The sequence below is a fragment of the Gasterosteus aculeatus genome, chromosome 2, assembly GCF_964276395.1.
Source record: "Gasterosteus aculeatus chromosome 2, fGasAcu3.hap1.1, whole genome shotgun sequence".
NCBI classification, from domain to species: domain Eukaryota; kingdom Metazoa; phylum Chordata; class Actinopteri; order Perciformes; family Gasterosteidae; genus Gasterosteus; species Gasterosteus aculeatus.
The window spans coordinates 8,091,947-8,113,447 of record NC_135689.1 but is presented as its reverse complement, the minus strand read 5'-3'; the positions used below and the strand labels follow the sequence as shown (position 1 = coordinate 8,113,447).

Genomic DNA, 21,501 nt, shown 5'->3' with positions numbered 1-21,501 from the left:
GGGGCGGCCGGTTGTCTAGATTCAAGAACCATTCATTTTAAAACCCACTCCAAGCAGTCAACGTTTTTGATTTGGTTGATAGTTTAATAGCCAAGACCTAGATCAACTTTCTTTTAGGACTGTAAATTAACAGCTCAACAGAGTGTTCAAATAAATCATTTAATTCTGCGCATCACGATATGTTTTTAAATGGTAGCAAAACAGAAACATACTGTACTTTGAAATACAGTAAAAAAAACAGACAGTCCTACTTAGACGTTCTTGCAATCGTCCTTGAACCAGATCTTGCAGCAAAGTGATGCAAAAACAACAAGTGAATAATGTCCCCAAAATAAATTTGGCACATTAGAAATTATCCATACGGGTCATTAAACTTCGTTTAAGCAGGGAATACATTGTTCAAAAGACCTGAAATAACCCAGATTTATCTTACAGAATCTGACCAGCAGGGCCAAGTTGTATGTTGTCTTATAGTTCAGTATTAAAATATCTTACTTTGTAGGAATGGAACAGAGCATCAGAGAATGATCCAGTAATAAGAATTTTTCCCAAATATATTCCCCGGTTGTTGGCAGATTTCATATTTTTAACCCTAATGGGTGAAATATAAATCTGCAAAAACCCGTACAACTCTATGTAAACTAATCCACATCATGCAGCCATTACGACATGCACGTTTCAAAATCTTTGTAAAGGTTTGGCAGAATCAGTAGCCTTTTTTTCCACATCAGCTGAAGTAAATTTAGTAAACAAACTGTTTGAAACACACAGTATAACAGCAAACATAAATGTGTGCAAAACATTTTTCCAGACGTTGTAGGACGTGATGTGATATGTTTGGTCCCCACTCCTCTGCTCTTGTGCCTGGTAATCCGACCCAAGGTGATGCACGAAATGGCCTCCAGGCCAAAGTCCTTTAAGACAGCAGGAAGGGGCTCTGGGCTCAGTCATCTTCCTCCTCGTCATCCTCTACTGGTTCTAGGAAGGTGCTGCGCTTCAAGCAGGATTGGAGGTAGTTCACCACCGTCCGCTGGAAGTGCTGGATGCTGTGCGCCTCCCTCAGAACGTGGCCCTCATCTGGATACAGCTGCAGGGTATAATTGGCTTCTACCTTCACCAGTCGGCTCAAGAGTTCTGCGCTGTGCTGGAAGTGTACCCTCGCTTTGGCCAAACACACACACATACATTTCAATCAAAAACACAAAATAAAATTGTGTGTTTTACGTTAGCTCTTTTTGCTGATTTTAATGTAACGTTTCTTTGAGTACTATGCAAAGTGCTGTACAAATACAATGTATTATAATTATTAAAATGTAACAAAATCTCACCGTCTGCAGTTCCATGGAGGATGAGAAAATTCTCATCTTTTAGCTTGTTAACCTCCTCCAGCAATGAGGCAGTCTGAAACAACATGCCATCACAATATACACGTTTTATTAGGTACAGTAAGCCAAAACTAATGCTGTCCAACAGAACAGTCCAACAATATATCCCACCTTCATATTCATCATGTTAAATGTTTAGATTTGAATGAAACTGCATTTTTTTAGGGGCAAAAATAAATCTGTAAGTGAGAATATATCCGTAGCCTCACCGAGTACGCATGCTCCTCCTTAGCTGGAAGGCCCAGATACCTCTCTGAGAACGCAGCACCTGAAATAGGTGCAATAAATTCTCCTCAAACATATTGGTTTGATGTTTTGGTTTCGACACAATTGCAATTAAATTAAATTTGAATAGTTAATCATGTGATCGCAACTCACTATAAAGCCTGAAGTCAGTTATCGGGGCCACAGCGGCTGTGCATTGAAAGACTTTATCTGTTGCAGTTAGCATCTTCAGAGTTAAATATCCGCCAAATGCCTGCAAGGAGAAACCGAAAAATCAAAGCATGCGTTCGCTTTAATGGATTCAACAAGAGTTGAGTTTTCTTAATAAAAATATATAAAAAGCCGTGACCTTGCCATAGAGGATTATTCGGCGATCGTCAATGTAAGGCAGTTGCATCAACAGCCTGAGGATATATTACATTATTTAACCAGTTTACAGGCAACATTCTCCCATTGCAATTATAGAGCTTCATTTTGTTTGTGTGTCTAAACTTACTCTACAACTCCAAGGTAATCTTTGACTCTAACTGAGCCAAGCTTGCGCGGATCAACGGTGGTGGTCTTCTGTCCGCGGCCAACCCCGCTCCTGCCATCCACCCAGGCCAAGGCCACGTTGTGAGTGCCGGAGAGGACCTGAGGCCAGTCGAGGGAAAATTCCTCCGTCACCGACTGACTGCCAGGCACCCCGTCCCTGAGCGACAAGACCAACAGGATCAGCGAGTACGGAAAAAGATGCTGCAAAACAGGTGACCTAAAATAACTCTTAAACTGCGGTTTGTTCAGGGATGCTTACACGAGGACGAGCAGGGGGTGCAGGTTGGCCTCGTAACCCTGAGGTAGAGATAGTTTCAGGTGTAGATCTAAGGAAAGCAAACCAGTCAAATAAGGTTAAGTGGCCATGCATGTGTTAGGATTGTCGCTACATTTACAGCCTCTGCCTGAGATACTTCTGACCCTCGGAAGCACGTAATGATGATCTCTAATCTGTCCAAAACACAAAGAAACCTGCAGAATTATACTAAGACAATGATTGGCCCCAAAGCAGAGGCATGGCAGACAACAATAATTACCACATTTTTTACAAAATGAATTGGTTACTCTCCACCCCTACTATGTTTGTCCCTTCCAGGCTGAGACACTTGCTGCCAGTGCTTAAAATAGTCTGACTGCTTGAGAAGGGCACTCACAGTGATCTTTGAAACTGTATTTGTGTGTCCATTATGCTAAACATCAAACGATATGAACCATTCGTTTTCTTTGTCATACCATGGTTGTCTGCCGGAAGTGTCCTAAACAGAGTCTCAGGAAGCCTCTTGTCCTCCAGAGCTTTAGACAGAGGGCTGTTATCCTCCAAGATGACATATCCTACATGAGATTAAAGACCAGTGTGTCAGATTATTAATCCTAAATATCAAAACGATCAAAAGATATCAAAAGATTTATGTTGAGGGCCAAATCCTCATGATCTCCACGCCGACGGCTCAAACTGAGAACTGCAGGCAGAGGGCAGTGTTCACACGCCTCGGATTGAAGACTCTACGTTCTGGTGTGTTTGAATATAGCTTCCTCTGCAGGCTGTAGCAAGAAACTGCAAACAGGGTTGTGTGCGTGTGTGTGTGTGTGTGTGTGTGTGCGTGTGTGTGTGTGTGTGTGTCGTTGTATAATCCGACAAGCAGATGCAACACTCACTGGAGGGGTCCTTTGTACTGTGCACCGTCACTTTAGGTATTCCTGGGCCTGAGGAATTTTTCAAAAGAAAACATTCAAAAACCAACTGTCTGGAAGGCGTGAAGCTTCAGAGCTTACTGCTTGTCTTTTGTGTTTACCAATTACCTAGACAATAGAGGATGAAGTAGGATTGATCGGGGCTGAATTCAGCTTTGAAGAAGCGACATCCGTCTATGCGATTACAGGAGATGCAGCGGCGCTGAAACACTCCATCCAGGTCCACACTTGGACACAAGAAGAAAAGAAACAAGGGTTATTGACACACAACAGAGGAAAAGGTCAGTCTGGAGAGATTTTAGCAGCGGCAGGACAAGTTCAATTAATTGCCGAGATGTTACGGAAAAAGGTCGGTGCCTTGAGACCAACTAAGCAGTTGACTTTTGAGAAATAGGAATAATTACAGACCACATTTAAACAAGCGTCGGACTACATCATGTTGTGCCATCTCCTGAAGCCCAAAGCGATGTAAGCTGATAGAAAGACGCGAGGCTGATGTGGGAACAGAAAAGCGTGTCTTCCGTGTCCACACAGACGGCCGTAGTCCACTACGGTTATCCTCTCTTTTATTTATTTCTTGGCCTCGAGCATGAAGGACGTTTCACGTGTCAACACATCAACGTGCAGTTACTTTTCTGAATGCTTGCACAGCCAGGACGGCAATGTTGGCCACCTACTTTGTACCGAACAGAAACACATTGGATGATATTAAGGATATTCATAATGCTCAGAAGATAAACCTATTTTTATCATCCTCTGACTCTTCAGCTACCACAACCATGAATCTTAACTTTTCTACTAAAAGGATCTCCAAATCTACGTCTAAGATTCACTGGCATATATTGGCTGTAGACTCTGGTTCTACTTTAAGACCTACCAGCACAGCTTGTTTTCTCACAACAATAACAATAAACAATAATGTTTCTGCCGGAGTAAAAAAAATAGTGTAGATTCTTCCACCATTTCTGATGGAAGCATGTTTACCTGTAGAGGTGTCTGCTCTGTCGAGATTCCTCCGCGCTCAGGAAATAGCTGATGATTGGGAAATACAAATCACAGACATAGCAAGTTGTATATCAACACTGATCTCCTTTGGGCATCTTAGCCTCATCATAATTATTCTGGACTATCAATTATTCACGATGAGAAGACATAGATTTACATACTTCAGCATGTTAAATCACACGTACTTTGTAAAGCACCATTAGGGAGGGTGAATTGAATAAATCAAATGTGAAGTGAATGTGCATCAAAGCATCCAGCGTCAACTACCCACCTCGATTTAGAGTACCGTGAGACAGAAAGACAGGCAAAGAGCAAAGAGCTTTAGGGCCGCAAACACCTGACTAGATCTTCAATTGACTTTGCTTGACTATCTGTGATGCTCAGCCAGTCGGTTCATGGGGGGTTTCCGCCCCCAGCAGGATAAAAGCAGATTTAAGTGATTACATGCTCCGTTAAAACTTCACTAATCATTTAGCCCCTTTCAGCGGTGAAGCATTGCGACAAGTAAAGTCAAGGTTAAAGTAGTTTATTTAGGCCTTTTTCCTCACTGCTAGTTAAAGAACCTTATTTGTACCATTCACCCAGTGTCTGGCCTAACAAAGGAGTTTGTTATTCAGTAGCTGACGCGTCTAGAAATAGCTTTCTGCTTGGAACGAGAGACAATCATTTGAATGATGGCCACTGTTCCACTCTAACCCTTCCTGTATGTTCATAGTTAGGAGCCTCTAGCTGCTAACTGCTAGCTGTAAAGCCGTCCACACACACACTGAGACTGTCACGTACATTTTTCCAGCCTTCTCGTCGAGGGCACAGAGCGAAATGACGTCCCAGCTCCCTGATGTCAAGAAGCGAGCGGGGACGGAAGGGATGGCAGCCTGCGTTACAAAAAAAGAACTATGGGAAAGCCAGCTGATACACACGATTAAAAAAAGGCACAAGGATACAACACATCTGTGTCAAAGGAACGGGTAACAAAGCAAAAATACAGTTAAAAAAGTTAAACCAAATTAAGGCACCGACGACTACAAAGAGTGTCCAGGAACAGAGCGTTTTAATGGTGTGTTTTTCGACATCGGGGAAAAGGAAATAGGAAAGGAGATACGTATGATTTGACTATCACAGATGTCCCTTATGGTTTGCATGAGCCCAAAGATGTCTCAGTATTATTGGTTCAATATTCTGCCTTGCTGTCCATGTTCTGATCCCGTTTATTGGTCCCTATGTGTGTTTGAGGTAACAATGTGGGTTCTCACCTGTTCTGTGCCAAGAGGCCAAACAGCTATGTAACATATGCAAAACACATCAATAATCTGTCCACTAATGGCAAGATCGCACAATAAAAAAGATAATAGATCATCATAAAACTGCTCTCCTTGACACGCATTGATTGCTAAATTGTAAATAACGGAACTTTTTTTAATGATGCCAAGACCGCAACAGCCATTAAAGTAATAGCTGAAATGGCTTCTTAGATAAAAGGTGGTGTTTCAGTAATTAGGGACAAAAACAAATGCAAACCAATGGCTTCAATAAAAAAAAAAGAGTGCAGAGGATATCAAGCAAACCAGACTTGTAATCCCAGTGTTTTAACTGACTACTGTTAAAATGTCAATGAGCAATTCTCTCACAAATCTTTCAAGGATCGCCCGAGGAAGTAAAAGATTGCCTTCAAAACTGACCTGTGCGGAAAGACCAGCAATATGGTGAAACTCCCCTCGAGCGCCCTGCTTTGCTGGCAAAATTGTGTAGAACACAGAGCCGTCTGATGAAAACAACGGCACGTCCTGTTGAAGAAGAGTATCAAGTCAATAAGGGCATTCGACAGTCGAGGTAAATGTGCAATAAAACATGAGCAATACATACCTGTCGATTGTTTTGCATTATGTCCATGGCCATTTTGTGCTTCTTTTGATTTAGAATGTAGAATATAGAGAAATGTATTAATCACACTACTCCCAAAGCTAAAGCTAAGTAGCATTGTGGAGATAAAGCCTATTAATAATTTAAAATATAAAACATAGAAATAATAAATCATTGGCAATGAGTAACTGAAATCTGTGAGGATTTACTGAAAGGGAATAAGCAAGATAAAACTGCACCACATCCCGGAGAATTCGTCTCTTGCAAATGACCTTAAATATTAATCCAGCCAGTAGATGTCTGAGAGCTAACGGAAATCAATCCAAACTCCCGAGTGTAAAAGAAGCACAAAATTATATTAGAGTCATACATTGCAGCAGAGGCCATTTGCGGACTACTAGTGCGGAACGAGTGATGACCGCTCACCTCTGAGCAAGCCCCCGTGGTGGCCTCGCACACGCAGAGCACCGACTGGTTCTGGGCACGATTCAGCCAACGAACCGCGAGGCGGGTGCTGCTGATCCAGGTCACCATGGAGATGTAGCTGTCTCTGAAGAGGCGTTGCAGAAAAATAGTACACAGGCAAAGGGATTGGAAAGTGGTGCAAAAAAACAACTATGGAAGGGAATTTTGACACGAGCAATAATATCTGAGGTAGGTGATGTCTAAAGACTTTAAGGTTTATTCTTCTTTTACGAGGGGAAACACAATTATTTCAGTCCCAATGCCTTGGCTCTGGGTATCAGTAGCACAATGTGCTGATCCCATGCCAGTATTTAGGTGATGCTGATAATTCCTCACTGCGGAAGGAACTTTGATCATTATTTAATGTGCATGGCAGAATCAGGCCTGGTTTAACTTTTCAAAGCAACGTTGCATCCAAACCAAAATAAACATTTGAATACTACCTACTGTATTAATAAGTAATCTAAGTCAGCATCGGTGCATCTCTAGTTCTATTAAGAAAGGTGCAGTACCTGACCCTGAGGGAGTCCAGAGGCATCATCTCCAGAGTGTGAGCTGGACCGTATAGATTCACCACAAACAGACTGACTGATGGAATACTTGAACCAGCCTGTGACACAAACATGAAAAAGGACCAAATAATCAGGCAAATATTTTTAGCCAAGCTAAATAAGTAGCCATTCTCTACCACTTTGGTCCAGTCTGTACTGTCTTGACAATTTCTGGATGAATTGTAGGGTTTGTCACAAATAAGTTGATATTTAAAAGAGGATTTAATCCTTTAAGGAGGAATCATTGTGGCCTTGTTGCTTGTTTTTCTCTAGCTCTCATTTCTCCCATAAGGTTGACTTGTAGATTTGAGTGAAATGCCACTATGAAATGTATTGCATGTTGTTTGATACATGACATTCATGTTCCCCTGAAATGAATTAGAATAACTTTACTTTTCATCAAGTCACACGTTTGAATTGAATTTGAAAGTTTGTTCAAATACTTTGCAGCACTAATTCTCACCAGCCTCTGATGTCATATGTTTACTCTAATGATTAAGACATTACGACATTAACATGCCGAACTGATACAGGATATATCCCATGCACTGTATTTAATAAGTGGATGTAGTCACGGGGACGTTGCCCATTAGTTTGACTACACACTAACCCTTTTTACCTTGGGGTAGGGAAAGAGCACATTGGAGGGGTAGAGACCGCCCAGGAAGTGAGGTATTTCCATCACAGGTGTGGCAGAGTTGTTAATGGCGAGGTACGCCAGCCGAGCCCCGTCCGCAGACCACCAGTGGGCCACATGTGTCAGGAGCACCTCCTCTGTTTTAACAGACAGTGTAAGTTGTTACATCAGCTCGGAGCACGCACAGGAGGCGTGTTCAGAATTACCGCCGTCCCACCTTCATAAGTCCAGTCGGAGAGCCCGTTCACCACGTTGTGCTCCAGGTCGGTGGTTGTGAGACGCAGGTCTTTGTTGTTCACGTTCGGCCTGTAGTAGATATCTCCGTCAAACACGTAGGCCTGGGGCGGGGGGCGGGGGGGGGGGGGGGGGGGGAGGGGATGGGGGGCGCCACAGACAGACGGGACAAATCCGTTATCAAAGAGCGTATACGGTTGAAGGCTTCGTCAGCTTGAACCGAGCGCCTGTCGGACGCCGTCCAAGAGTGAATGATTCATCGGGCAGTACGAGTGAGAGCCAACGCATCTTCCCTTGCCAGTTAATATGGTGCAGACATAGAAGCCAAAAGCCAATTATAACACAGGGAGGGTAGATGAATTATATTATAAGTGTAAAACAATTCCATTATAGCAACACCGTCTCCGGCAATAACCCCTAAGATGGAGTTCATCTCAAAAATGACACAGACATGATGCTTATTGATCTCATAATTATGAAAATGATGTCAAAGGGCTTTGTTTTCATGGATTGTTGAGGTTGAGAAGATGTCCTTATCATAAGCTGATTCAGATGACGCAGGCGGGTTACATCAGGTAAACGCGAGAGCCCCCGGCTTACCAGCTGGCTCCCCTGAGGCCCCCAGGAAGCGTGTTGTAGCACTGACTTCTCCTTCTCCGGGGGATTAAGCTCAAGCAGATTCCTGGAACACACAAATACGCAGACATAAGCCCTCAGTTAGGGACTAGCGTCCTGTTTACAGCCCTCTGAGGTCCATCCATGCCGGTGTCCTTGAGCTTTGCTCAGGAGAGAGACACTGCACTGCGAGGACAAAGGAGCAAGATGCAGACAGAGAAATACAGAACAGAGGATGGAGTTGGAACATGCAAGAGTGCAACTTTTCTTTCTACATATTCCTGGCGGCACTGGTGTTCTTCCACCAGGACAGGCAAACATTTTCCTCCAAAGCATAACCAGGCAATGATCAATACTGCAGGTCCTCTTAAATTCCTTTATCAGAACCATTCATCAGAAGCTCCAGGGATCACCCGCAGCTTCCGCACCATTACAATGCTGAACATGAATCTCAGGCAGTGGAATCTAAAGTATATCACAAACCTTACGTTCGGTTATGGAGCCGAGAAAAACCACTGAAGAATGAATGCAGGTCTGACATAAACATGAGGCTCTGATTCGATGAGACACACTCTGGAGGGGAAGATTTTTAATCCGCGGGTCTGCTTGTATTGGTGACATGCCCAGTGCAGCCCATGCATTAGCATTCATGATTCCACCTACCCATCGGCCACATTGTAGATAGCATAGGAGGCTGTGAAGGACTGAGAGAACACCTGAAAGAGGTAGAGGATATCATGCACACAGGTGCACCGCACTTAGATGACAACACAAACACACGTATAAAGGAAACTAAATACAAATGAAACAAAGGTTGGGGAGGGCCCTGCAGAGACCCATCTTACAATTAAACAAATCCCTTGTATCCCTTAATCATTTCGAAATCCCTGCAAATCACTGAGTCAAGTGACTCATTGTATTTTGAAAGAGCGTATTATGCAGCAAAATTCAGAAACCACAATTTTTTTATATATAAGAATATTATTCTTATTCTTTCACCTAAAATAAGCCATAGAAGCAAAGTATATGGAAGTGTGATATTTTTACCAAGGCCAAAAAGATGGTGAGCGTTAAATAAAAATAATTTCAATTCATGAGGTTTTGAATACCACAAAAGGGGAGCCTTCTCGTGACGGCGGTAAACATCAGCCCATCCAACAGCAGCACGAGAGCATTCAGGTGAATGTTCCAGATAAATGGGCACATCTTCTGTTCCCGAAATGAAAACCACATCCTGATACGCTATACTAATAGAGAAAAGCTGATTTTGATGGTAAAAGGTTCTTGATTTCTGGCTTGTAGCTTGTGTTCACAAGTATTGACCGAAAACACAATGGTGATAACACTGTGGATCTGATTGTTTTTGCAAGTGGGTTACCCATTCAAGACAGAAACCAAGTTATACATTCTTAGAAATAGTGTTTTAACAGCTAACATCTTTCCCACCGAGATCTATAGTGGCTGGCAACCCCGACACCGGCATCAGCAGCTCGATGACTAAATAAATGAACACACTGAAGAAGACGAAGCGGCCACAATGAACGAATGTGTGCACGGGAAGGTGTGCGTGTCAACCAAAATTGACCTCAGCATTACCTGATGAATTCTGGGTAATGTATTGATTCGTATCATGTTTTTTTTTCTCATGCAACGGGTTGGAAATAAGCTATTTGCTCACTGGCCTCTGAAAGCCCGACCCTTCCGAACAACCAGTCCCCACAGAAATTAAATGTCACATCGTCATTACGGGACAGTTAGCGGCAAAATTGGATTTCTCCTCTGTGTTTGTCTGTTGCTAGAAAATGCATGGAAGGAAAAAACACAGCGCTGAAGAAAGAGAAATACGTTCTGAGGCCATCTAAATGAAAATGAAGATCTGTAACGGGGTGTACAGCTGTTACAACAGAAAAGAACTGCGAGGGAAGGAAGACGAAGGGCTGAATTGGTCCAACTATACAGGAAAAAGTGATGGAGGGAGATACAGAGAAAGAAAGGATTGTAAGGAGGAGGTACACAGAGAAAAGGACTGAAGTACCCATCGCCATGTGAACCACGTTCAATAAGCCGTTTATGATTGGTAAATGATCCCGGAGATTCCGCTCATGATTTAACATCATGGGGCTGCTGGCGGAGGCTGTACTTTATTGGGTGTTTGTGTTTGTCAGCGTGATAAACAGACAGAGACAGTGGGAGCATCTGTCCTGGAGAGGAAGATTGAATTCTAATGTGGCTGCGAGTAAAAAAATCATAAATCTTCCAGACCCCCCCCCCCCCCCCGCTCTCCTTACACCTCCCACCCACTCCTTTTTTTTTTACCAACCGCCCTCTACCCAATCTATGTCCTCAAAATGGGGGTGTGGGCATAAAACACAGATTAAACACTGATAAAACAGGTTGTTGATAACGTGTTAAAGGAGCTGCAAGGCACAGTTAATGTATATATATATATATATGTTCATATATGTATTTACGTAGTAGTGTAGTAGTGTATATTTTGTACACACTGCATGATCCACAGTACAGAGATCCCTGCATCCTTCCCTCTCATCGTTGTTCCTGCATCACACACGTTTCTTCGCAGCCCCACTAAGCTCTGTCTTTGATACCAGCGACCATCAGCATTTGCTGCAGAGTGTAGACACGACTCCGTTGGCATGTTATTTGTCCTTAAACTACCACCGTCTTGGTTGGAGGGTGTATTCACCGTCGGCCCTGTCTAAGAAATATGTGGTACTTCTCTTTCTTGTTTTCCCCCACTGGTGCAGAAGCCCATTTAAGTCAAACAGGCTTTAAGAAAAAAAAAGATTTGCCTGTACACAGGAAATCTAAGCTTCCTTGTTCATATGTGGCAAAATCCCCAATGCACTTCTAGGTATACCCTTTTATCCACATCCATTTATTTTCAACCACCGGGCACAAAAGACTCCCTAAAGCCTCCGGAGCTGACACAAAATCCAGAGAAGCCTTTTAACTTTACCCACAGCCTCAACATCCATTCCACTATACTGCAACATTCTCCTTTTGGCATCTGTTGTCATTCTTCGAACACCATTTCTGATTTTAACAGGGCAGTGTATTAGAGGGCAAATGGTGCATTTCCTATTTTCTGTCCAACTCCATCCTTCCCATGTGGCTTTGCCCGCTGCTCCCTCTGTTTTCTTTTTTTCCCCACTCTTTCTCTGCCAGTCTCAGCAGCGTGGTGCTTCTCTTTTGAACAGCAAAGCAGGGGCCGGGGCGCAAACAGCTTCAGTCAGCACAAATCCCCCCCAGAGATAGAGAGAACAAGAGTATCAGAGAGTGAGGAAGAAGGAGTGGGGAGGGAAGGACGGAGCGGGAAGGTTGAGGAGAAACAGGTCTGCACACAAAGTGTGAGGCAAAGTGAACATATCCGTTTCTAAATATTCAAAATTATTCCAGGTGGGGTGCCCACTGCCTTGGATTTCCCACAGAGTGAATACACACTGAGCATACAGATGAAAGCCGCCGATTCCTGCAAACATCAAAGACAACTATTGGGATTCATCTATGATAACCCAAAGATTGGAGAAGAGATCCAAGCCCTTTCTCTACAGAGGTATCTGAAAAGTGATTGAACACATGTTAATCACTGAACAATGCAGTTAAAATGGATTCAAACTGTAATACAAAAACAGGACCCCCTCCTCCCCCGCAGAAAAGGAATCACAAATGAGAGCGCGAGAGAGCAGCTAAACCTGCCTTCACGTTTTTAATAAAAAATCTGGTGCAAAATGTGCAGAGGGATTTGATTTCATCCTCATTCCGCTTCCCCCTCCATCACTGATTACTTGCAAATACCAAAACTTGCGTGGCTTTTGAGGAGAGACCCAACTATTTATGAATGGAACAGCTATTTGCAGAGTGGCCGTAGGAAGAGAGTCGTGAAGAGCGCCAAACGATCGGTTTGGTTTCGACTCCGGCGCTTGTGCGGAACCACCTGCAATTGTGATTCTCGTCAGCTTCTCATTCACATTCACCGCCGAGCTAGTGGGGCGATTTCATTATGCCGCTCTATAAAATATACCCCTCCATCTCCCAGATGTCCCCCTCCTCCAACACCCTCCCCATCCCCTGGTATCTGTGAGATACCGGGGGATCACTATCACTCACCAAGCTTCCCTCAGTCGCCTGCACCTCACGCCATCAGCCACTTTAATTATTCAACTCCCCATATGTTACCCCAGTCATGTGGCGGACGGTGTTATTGAGCTTATGAGTGCTGCAGTAGCAGAATCTGTACACACACACACACACGTTTCTTCCTCACCCTCCTCCTTCTTGTTATCGCTCCTCATCTCTGTTGTTTCTTACAGGCTCTGATTAGGAAGCATGTCAGCATCATTTTGCATCTTTGATATTAGGAGGATAATGAAGGTCCCGAATGACTTCCCACGATAAGGAACTTGACCAGGCTTATTCGGGAATAACTGTCAAGGATAACTTGACGGACTCACGTTGGCGTTCAGAGAAAACTTACCGGTCGAATGTTATACGCCAGGAGGACAGACGTCTTGTCTGCAGACACTTGAAATTTAGTAGCAGTCAGGTCCTGTTGAAAGAGTAGACAACACATCGTCAGCAACGTCTGTTTGTTTCCTTGTGGAGACAACCCTTCAAAGTCCTTCAATATGACACAAGTCTAGAGGGAAATGTTCACTGCTCTCTGATTTGCATCCTTTTTATGTTGCATGGTATGCATTCAATTGGGGCGCACTAAAAGGTCAGAACATTTAACGGTAAATTTGCCCGTTTACTCATATAACTGCTGAGGATTGTGTGTCAGAATAGCAGGCAGTATGCTAGTTAAAATACTGCAAATTGGGCCAGATGCAGTAGGACATTCTGGTATTAGAATCTGGCTTACTGCATCTGACAATCTATGTGTTGGGACATGCTGAATCTCTTTCTGGCATGCTAAAATAATGCATTTGTATTCAGAACGCACAAATGTTCTCCTGGATTACAGTTGTACTTTTAAACAGTTGACAGAACACGGCTATGGTTAGACATGGAGACCAAAAAAAACTAACTCCTGTAGAAAACGATTTAGCTTGTAATCACGAGAAAATAGAAAACAGTTCTCTTAGAATTAGACATTTTGTTGGAAACGAACAATGGCGTTTTGTTGTTTATAGTTTATAGAAAGCAGGGTGTAGGTATAATAAAATCGAATATTTAAGAGAACTCTGGTTTATTTGCCTGATCCTTGAGAAACAAACACATCACCAATATTGTAGGCAAGTAAAAATGTTTACAATAAATAGTAGAATCCTATAAAATGAATCTTCAAAGGCCCAAAGGCTAAGGATAATTTCGAAACAAAAGTGTAGATGAATCATAAGAGATACATTTACATGAATAAATCACTAAATAATAAATATAAATATGACAACTACTGTTCAACTATGCATCTTGTATGCATCTTGGTATTCACACAGGTATATACATTTTTCTGGAAGTAGTAAATAAAGAATAAACAAAAAATCACATCATAGCACTAAGGAACGACACATTGTCAACCTTAAGAACACAACCCCGCTTTAAGCGCCTCAGCAATGACCCATATAGGGCTGTCAGTGTCGCACGGAGGCGTTGGAAATGATGCCCCTGCTCGGGAAAGCCTCTTTGAAGCCACATGTTGAAAGGGCTCACAGAGCAGCCAGATTTTGGGGAGAAATGAGCTTAATCCGTCACTCTGCCAATTCTTTTTTTGTCTTAAGTGTGGGATGTGGAAAAGTGGGACTCTACATCTTCCCTTTCTCTCAATCCGGAAGCTCTATTGGCCTGTCGATTTGTCCGTCTGTGGATGTAAGCCAATCAAATTTGTACCCTGCTCTCAAAAGCCACGTTGTCGGAACTCACCAGGGAGCTGTTGTCCACAAGAGTCGAGGTGATGTTGCTGTTGAGGGTGAACGACAAGACTTGTCCTTCTCTCGTACGGAGAGCCACTTCGTTCTCTGACATGGTCAAGACAGGTCAGGAAAAGGGATCCTGGGTTATTAAAGTGATGGTCTAAGTCCACAGACAAAACCAGCTGCAAGGTCAGGTGAGATTGGCTTAAACCGACGTGAGCACTCGGTGAGTCGGGAGTAAGTTGCGGGACAAAATGCGAATCCTTACCGTTCAACCATGCCGCACAAGGGTTGTGAACTTTGAACTCGGCCCTCTCCAGATCCTCCATAGTGAGATGGGAACGGAGTAATAAGTGAGATTCATCTTCAGAGGGGAGAGAGGAGAGTTAACCATGTTATTAAAATGTATGTCGTGCTTCGGTTATAGAGGAATCGTTCCCTGCAGAGAAGACTGGAAGCAGGTTGATAGAGGGCTATGACACGCACCAAAGGTTGGCTCCCAATGTGCTCTCATTTCTTCTCTTTCTTTTTTTAAGGAGACGAGATTAGGAGCATATATGTCGCCTCTCAACAATCTACAACATGGCCGCCCCTGAGCCAGCGCCCTGTAGCTAAGTTAGCTATTTGAACTTTAAGTTATGGCAAGCAAGCTAACAGAGTTTTCCTCGGGGGGATCTGGGGGAGCGGAAAGATTGGTGTTTTGCTTCCGTTACGAAGCCGTCCATTGGGACATCGTTATCAGCTCATCAAGTGACGAGCGACGGCTGCGAGCTAACCAGTCCGGCACGCTCACATGCAAACATTCGCTAAATGTCAGCCACGCTATGTCGACAACTACAGATTGGATAACACAGACTTAACTACTCAGGTAGACATTACTCCACTATCTATCCTTCCTTACATATTAAATAGTTATTTGCGCGTTAACAGAATAACCACCAGAATAGAAATAGGTAAGATCGATGAGCCGACACACTCTCAATATAACAGTGTACATATGGCCCAAAAAAGGCCAGGAATTTAGTTTTTTCAAACCGTTTTCAAACAGATAATATAAGCAAGATATTGTATCTTCATTTCATCTTCATTTGAAGGCTTCAGATGTGATGGAAGCTGATCGCTTCATACCCCACAGACAACATAGAGTTCTATCGTTCTTCTCATCTAACCCTCTATCAGATAACCCATTTCCCAAAATATCCCTTTATTACCCCAAATTAAAACACAGCTCTCCTTTGCAGCTTTTTCTCCTCCAAACAGTTGTTCTTACCGGGCGTGAGGAGGATGACAGAGAGAATAACCAGTGACATAACAGCCAGGATCACCACCACGGCTATTCCTATGCCCTTCCAGTTCCGCGGGGGACCATCTGAACTCCCCAGGTCCTGATATGAAAAGAACAAACACAAACACACTGATGTGAGTGCCAGCACAGCAGAGGAGGAGGACATTAGTGCTGCTTCATCCCCACGATCTCCCAGAAACTCCTCCCTGACAGGCACATCATTACTGCGAGCCCCGGGGAGGCTACTGAGACCAGCCTTTGCAGAGTTACACTAATTTTCCGTATGAAAAATGCATGAAATTGTGGTATATTTGACAACTCAGACCTTGATCGCTGCAGCAATTTTGTCCGTGCTTTAGGTTTTCTATATCACCGCCTCATTTCACCTGCTACATGACTGATGGGCCATGTGGTTTTTCTACAATAAAAGAGGGAAGTGGTGGAAATTACAATGAAAAATGTGGTGCCTGAGTGCTTTTTATAGGAAAAGCTGCCACCTACTTCTTCTGCTTCGCTGGATCAGAATTTATTCAATAGCCCTGGATGACACTGTTAACGAGGCAATGAAAAGGCGGAAAAGTAGTTGGGGATATTTAACTATCCAATATACTATAGGCAAGGCTTCAGTTACCATCACCTCCTGTGTGTGTGATCGAGGAGAGCTGATGGAAGAAGCCACCATCCGTGTCCTTTACAATTAAACACAATTGCATGCGGTTCCACAGCTGCACTCTCCTCCACCATAACGAGTGGCTGCCACGGCTGGAGCCACACAGCCGCTGGGGGTGGTGGGAGTTACAATGACGTATGGCAGCTACACATTTCACTCCTCATTATGGCCGCCCCACCTTTTGGCTTAGCGCCCCGAGGCCCCACCTGTCCAGATCACCTTCCTGCGGGCATCAGGGAGACAGGCAGCTGAAGGAGGGAGTCTTTGCTCGCTGGTCAACAGATTGCTCCTCCCAGGGTGACACCATCTGTCTCTGACTCAGTTGTATTGGCTGCATCTATCATATCCTCTCCACGAACATGCACCTTTTCACCTCAATGGACCATCTGATTTATGATGGTATCTGATTGGTATCAAAGTGCTGAAAACTGAGAATGCACTCATAGAACTGGAGTCAAAATGTCTTTTAAAATCCATTTTAGGAAAAGTGAAACATGAGAAATTCATGCGGGGACTGAAGAGCGAAAGGTCAATGCAGTTAGAACAGAAGCAGAGAATTTATCCTTTATGCCTCTGTGTGCCATTTACTTTGATGAAAATCCTCTATTCACAATGGATTTTTTAAATCCTTTTGAAGTTGTCTCTTTTTTTTGTGGAAAGCAGTTTTACTTAACACCCATAACAAATGGAAGACAAACCAAGTCTGTTCAATTGCAACTGTTTGCCAGCACAGATCGCCTGCCAAGGTCTCATCTTTAAATAATCTCCTTGGCTACAGTATCATAGCATGTTCCAATTAAAACCACAACTAGTTTTCACCTGAAGGGACAACTTTGAAGTAATGTTGGGACCTTCAGGGCCGGCCAGACCCTGCGTATCTGCACTGGCCTGTCCAACACTTCTTTTCTCATTCTGCTGCCCTTTCAGCACACAACGTCTCCACCCTTATCCTCCTATCAGAGAATGAAACCCCCCCCCAGTCTATGAAGATTTTGGGAGTAGTATGCAGTCAACATGGACGGATCTTCGTCACTCTCTGTTAACGGAACAAAATGGGTTTATGTTGCATGACATTGCAGGATCTGATAGTAGAATTGGGCATTTTAAAATCAATTCCTGAACTTGAATGATTCCACCACATAGGACGAGGGAATGCAGCACAAGCGGCAGGTGAACGCATGACGAGTCTGGTCCGCGTGACGGGCAAGGCATCTAGCAATCAGGTTTGCTTCAGAGAAAGATCAAATATGAATCAAAGGGAGCCTCTGCAATCCCACACGGGTTGGAGGATAGACGCTTTGATGAGGTTTCAGTCAAACACCATGTAGGAAAACTTAAATCAAAAGGTTATGTTCTGCTAACATTCCTGAAGGAGTACCCTTGAGATCTTTTCTTTAAGCCAAACCATGAAGAGCTGCATTAGAGAAGAGCTTTTCTGTTTGGCAGCGGAGCAGAACTTTTAACTCAACCCAATGAGAGAATCAATGAGGAGTACAGTGGTATAAATCCTGACCGAAACAATTAATAGTGGGAATGCAGAGATAAATTAGACTCCTAGGAAAGATTCCCTCCGTTGAACACAATTTCTTGCCAAATATTTCAGCTCCATATGGAACACGCAGACCCGTTCTCACCCTCCTATCATTTCAACTCAACAATCACAATTATCGCACTGCAACTGTAAGTTAAACGGCACGCAAACCGATTCCAGATAGCCAGCGTTATTCTTCTCAGAGCGCCGCACACAAAATCAAACAACTACGTTTTAATGTGCCCGTTAAAGAAAAGCAAGACACACTTAAACCTAATTTCTCCATCTGCGCAGCGAACAACACAACTGGGTTGTGCAGCATCAAGGCGGTGCTGAGAGTTCATAAATTAGGCTCTGGAGACCTTCTTAACTCCATCTTCTGTCTTTGATGCATGGAGCATCCAGCGATAGATAGAGAGCAGATGAATGAAGGAACCATTGCGGGGTTGTTTAGGGCTTCCGCTTCTGTGTTTGCAAACCTCAAAAGCCCCTTTTGGCATCATGCAAAGATGTTTATTACTGACATGAAATCGGCAGACGGATCAATGGTGTAATCACCAGCATCAAAAAGCGGACACATACAGCACCTCAATGTAATCTATGCACTCCTTCCTTTAACGACACTATGGGATTGCTCACGAGGGAAAGCTGGAGATTGCCAGGTAACCCACGTATGTCTCACTAGATCAATGTCTCTTAGAGCAGGCTGTATCTCAAATGAGATTGGGATAAATAGTAACCCATGTGCTGTAATGAATTACTACAAATCAATACGGATTAACATTCATTCATCCCATTCAGTGAAATTGCTTTGTCCTCTGTGCCACTAATTCTCCATTTCTTTTATTAAAAAAATGAATTAAAGAAAAGTGGGTGATAAAGACACCATATGAGACAAACTCTGCAGACATGTTGGCCTCAAGGCTGTTGCCAGACAATGCAGCACAAGCCTTTGTAAAATGAAAGATCTGCTGCTTCACCCTCTGGCGCGGCAAAGCCGTTCCGTCTCAGTCTTTTCAGGCCCCCCATCAGGCATAAGAAAATGACTGAACAAAAGGAGTACGACCATGTACGAGGGAGGTTTTCGTCACCACATCCAGCCGCTCACAGTGGCCAGTTCCTCCCACCAGGAAACAAGCCGCGTCAGAGAAATCCGTGGAGGGGAGCTGCAGTTTACACGATGTGACTAAGACGAGACATACCCTAGAAATACCCTCACAATATTGAATAGGTTTACATTATGCTATTATACAGTAATATAATACACTTGTCACATCAGTGCTGAGGATGAATGTTAAAATAATATCCACTTCCAAAAACATCTAATTAAATGATTTGAATAATTTTCTTCCTCTCTTTAGGGATTAACTGAAAGCATTATGCATTTCCGTGGCTTTCATATTTGACACAAGTAATTGATGTTCACTCCTATGTATCATGGTACGCGTGACACCATGTATGACACAAGCAGCAACCCATATTATGCCATGAATCACTGCGTGTTTTCACGGACGCAGAGCTGCAATCGCAACCCAAGTTGGCCTCATTAAATGCTTTGCAGTGGGAAGAACATTGATTAGAGTTGTGACATGAAGTGTTGGAGCATGTGCTGGTAATGGATTGTTTATAAGCCCCGCAGCCTCGTGTGGTCCCTTCTCAAGTATGACAATAATCCTGCAGTAGTGTCACCCAGACTCTTACAGCAGGTTCAACAAGTCATCAAGTAAAGGTTAGTGTGACACTTGATGTCACACATCACAGTGCAGATAAACTCTTAAACGCTTTCTCCAAAAGTGTAGCTCAGCTCATGATTTAAAAAATCTCTCAAAAAAGATGACGGTTTGCTGAGATGTCTGTTAGGACTCACTTTCCAGGGTTTTTTATTTGTTGGACAGTGGAGAAATTTGAGAGGAGAGTCACATCTTTGGACAATGCCTGATGCAGACAGTTTGATTCTAGGAAACAGCGTCTGTTAGAGTTACGTAAGTGATGTAAATCCAATTAAAAACAAAGTGTGCCATTTATTGGCGACGAAAAGAGATAACCGCCTCGATTAAACACGCCGAAGTCACATTGAAGCAGGTGTGCATGCTCATTAAAATGAGAGAGCTGCATTAAATAATTTACATTATGGATTTTTCACTTAAGCCGGCATTTGGCGTAATCAATGAGTGTTAATAGTGTGAGCCAAAAACACAAACAGAGGATGTATTGACTAACAGTCTTTGTTCAATGACAATACAACTACACAGCAGAGGGATAATCAATCACACACAGTGAAGGCTGGAGGTTTGAGCCCCGTAGTCACTGTCAACGCATTGGCTGCTTTGACATTTTGTATTGTATTGGGAGTAAAAAAAGAATTATATTAACGACGATATCGGGAAAAAAGTGTCCATGGGACAGAGGGACAATATGAGTGAGAGGCTGTGGACGTCGAGTTTACCACAGCAGCCTGCACCGCAGTGCACAGAGTCAAGGCTGGCAAGAAGATGAATATTGGTGGAAGAGATTGATTGATTAATCATCGCGTTGTGTGGGTGCACATGAAGAATTCCCCACTGCATCGGAGACTACGCACAAACACACACGCGCACACGTTGGTCCTAATCTGGGGAAAAAACAGGGATCGAACAATACAAAAAAATAAAATAAATAAATAGCCCACACGTACCAGCTCCGTAGTCATGTTTTGTTGAGTTGTGGCAATCATTGTAATCCGCAACAAGGCTCTGCTGCCTGCGGAGCTTCAACACCCGTCGAGCGGCTGTACTGTTGTCTCGCGGAGCTTTTTCTGCATGCTGCTTCTTGCAAGTTTCTCTCTCTCTCTCTCTCTCTCTCTCTCTCTCTCTCTCTCTCTCTCTCTCTCTCTCTCTCTCGCTCTCTCTCTGCCCCCCCCTCTCTGCACGGATGACTCTCGTTCAATCATCGCATATTTCCAATCTGTGTAAAAACTGCTCAGACAGCAGGTGTGGTGGCACCAGGCGACGTACATCAGTTGTTCCAGCATTACTGTAGTTGATCAAAATAAAGTTGTTATGACTAATTAACAGCCCTTTCTACCCGTAACGTATTTATCTTTTGGTGCTCTCGAAACGTAAATCATTTAAATGTCTTAGTTTGTGACTTAATAGTTATAAAAGTGTATCGTTTTATTAAAATGAAATAACATAGCCGCTAACTAGTGTATATACGAGGTTTTTAATTAGGAGGAGTAACGCTGCAGTGACTTCATTTCTAAAGAACGTTCTTTGAAAGACTGAGTATTAATCATAAGTAACTTACATTTTACCTTATACACATAGATGATCGTGTCGCTTTCTATATGCGTTGGAGAAAACAATTGCAATTTGTGAATTGTAATTTATTTAAAAGTGTCGAGGATCCTTCGGTGCTACGGATGCAGGACATTAGTTACCCTTTAGCCACATCTTACTGACATC

At 43.3% G+C, this 21,501-nt stretch overlaps 1 protein-coding gene across 1 annotated transcript; it reads right to left on the bottom strand.

Annotated features, from left to right (window-relative positions):
• Positions 1 to 63: 63 nt before the first annotated feature.
• Positions 64 to 20,919, bottom strand: LOC120829755 (inactive dipeptidyl peptidase 10). The gene is made up of 25 exons (XM_040194138.2): positions 20,733 to 20,919; positions 15,843 to 15,957; positions 14,841 to 14,936; positions 14,583 to 14,677; positions 13,198 to 13,269; positions 9,366 to 9,418; positions 8,688 to 8,769; positions 8,071 to 8,191; positions 7,836 to 7,990; positions 7,178 to 7,275; positions 6,627 to 6,750; positions 6,204 to 6,245; positions 6,020 to 6,124; positions 5,124 to 5,215; positions 4,320 to 4,367; positions 3,444 to 3,562; positions 3,300 to 3,347; positions 2,877 to 2,975; positions 2,404 to 2,470; positions 2,107 to 2,301; positions 1,960 to 2,014; positions 1,764 to 1,863; positions 1,595 to 1,653; positions 1,329 to 1,401; positions 64 to 1,161 (listed from the first exon to the last, which is right to left on the bottom strand). The coding sequence occupies exons 1-25, from the start codon at positions 20,769 to 20,771 to the stop codon at positions 944 to 946; spliced, it is 2,370 nt and encodes a 789-aa protein (XP_040050072.2). The 5' UTR covers positions 20,772 to 20,919; the 3' UTR covers positions 64 to 943.
• Between the last annotated feature and the right edge of the window lie 582 nt (positions 20,920 to 21,501).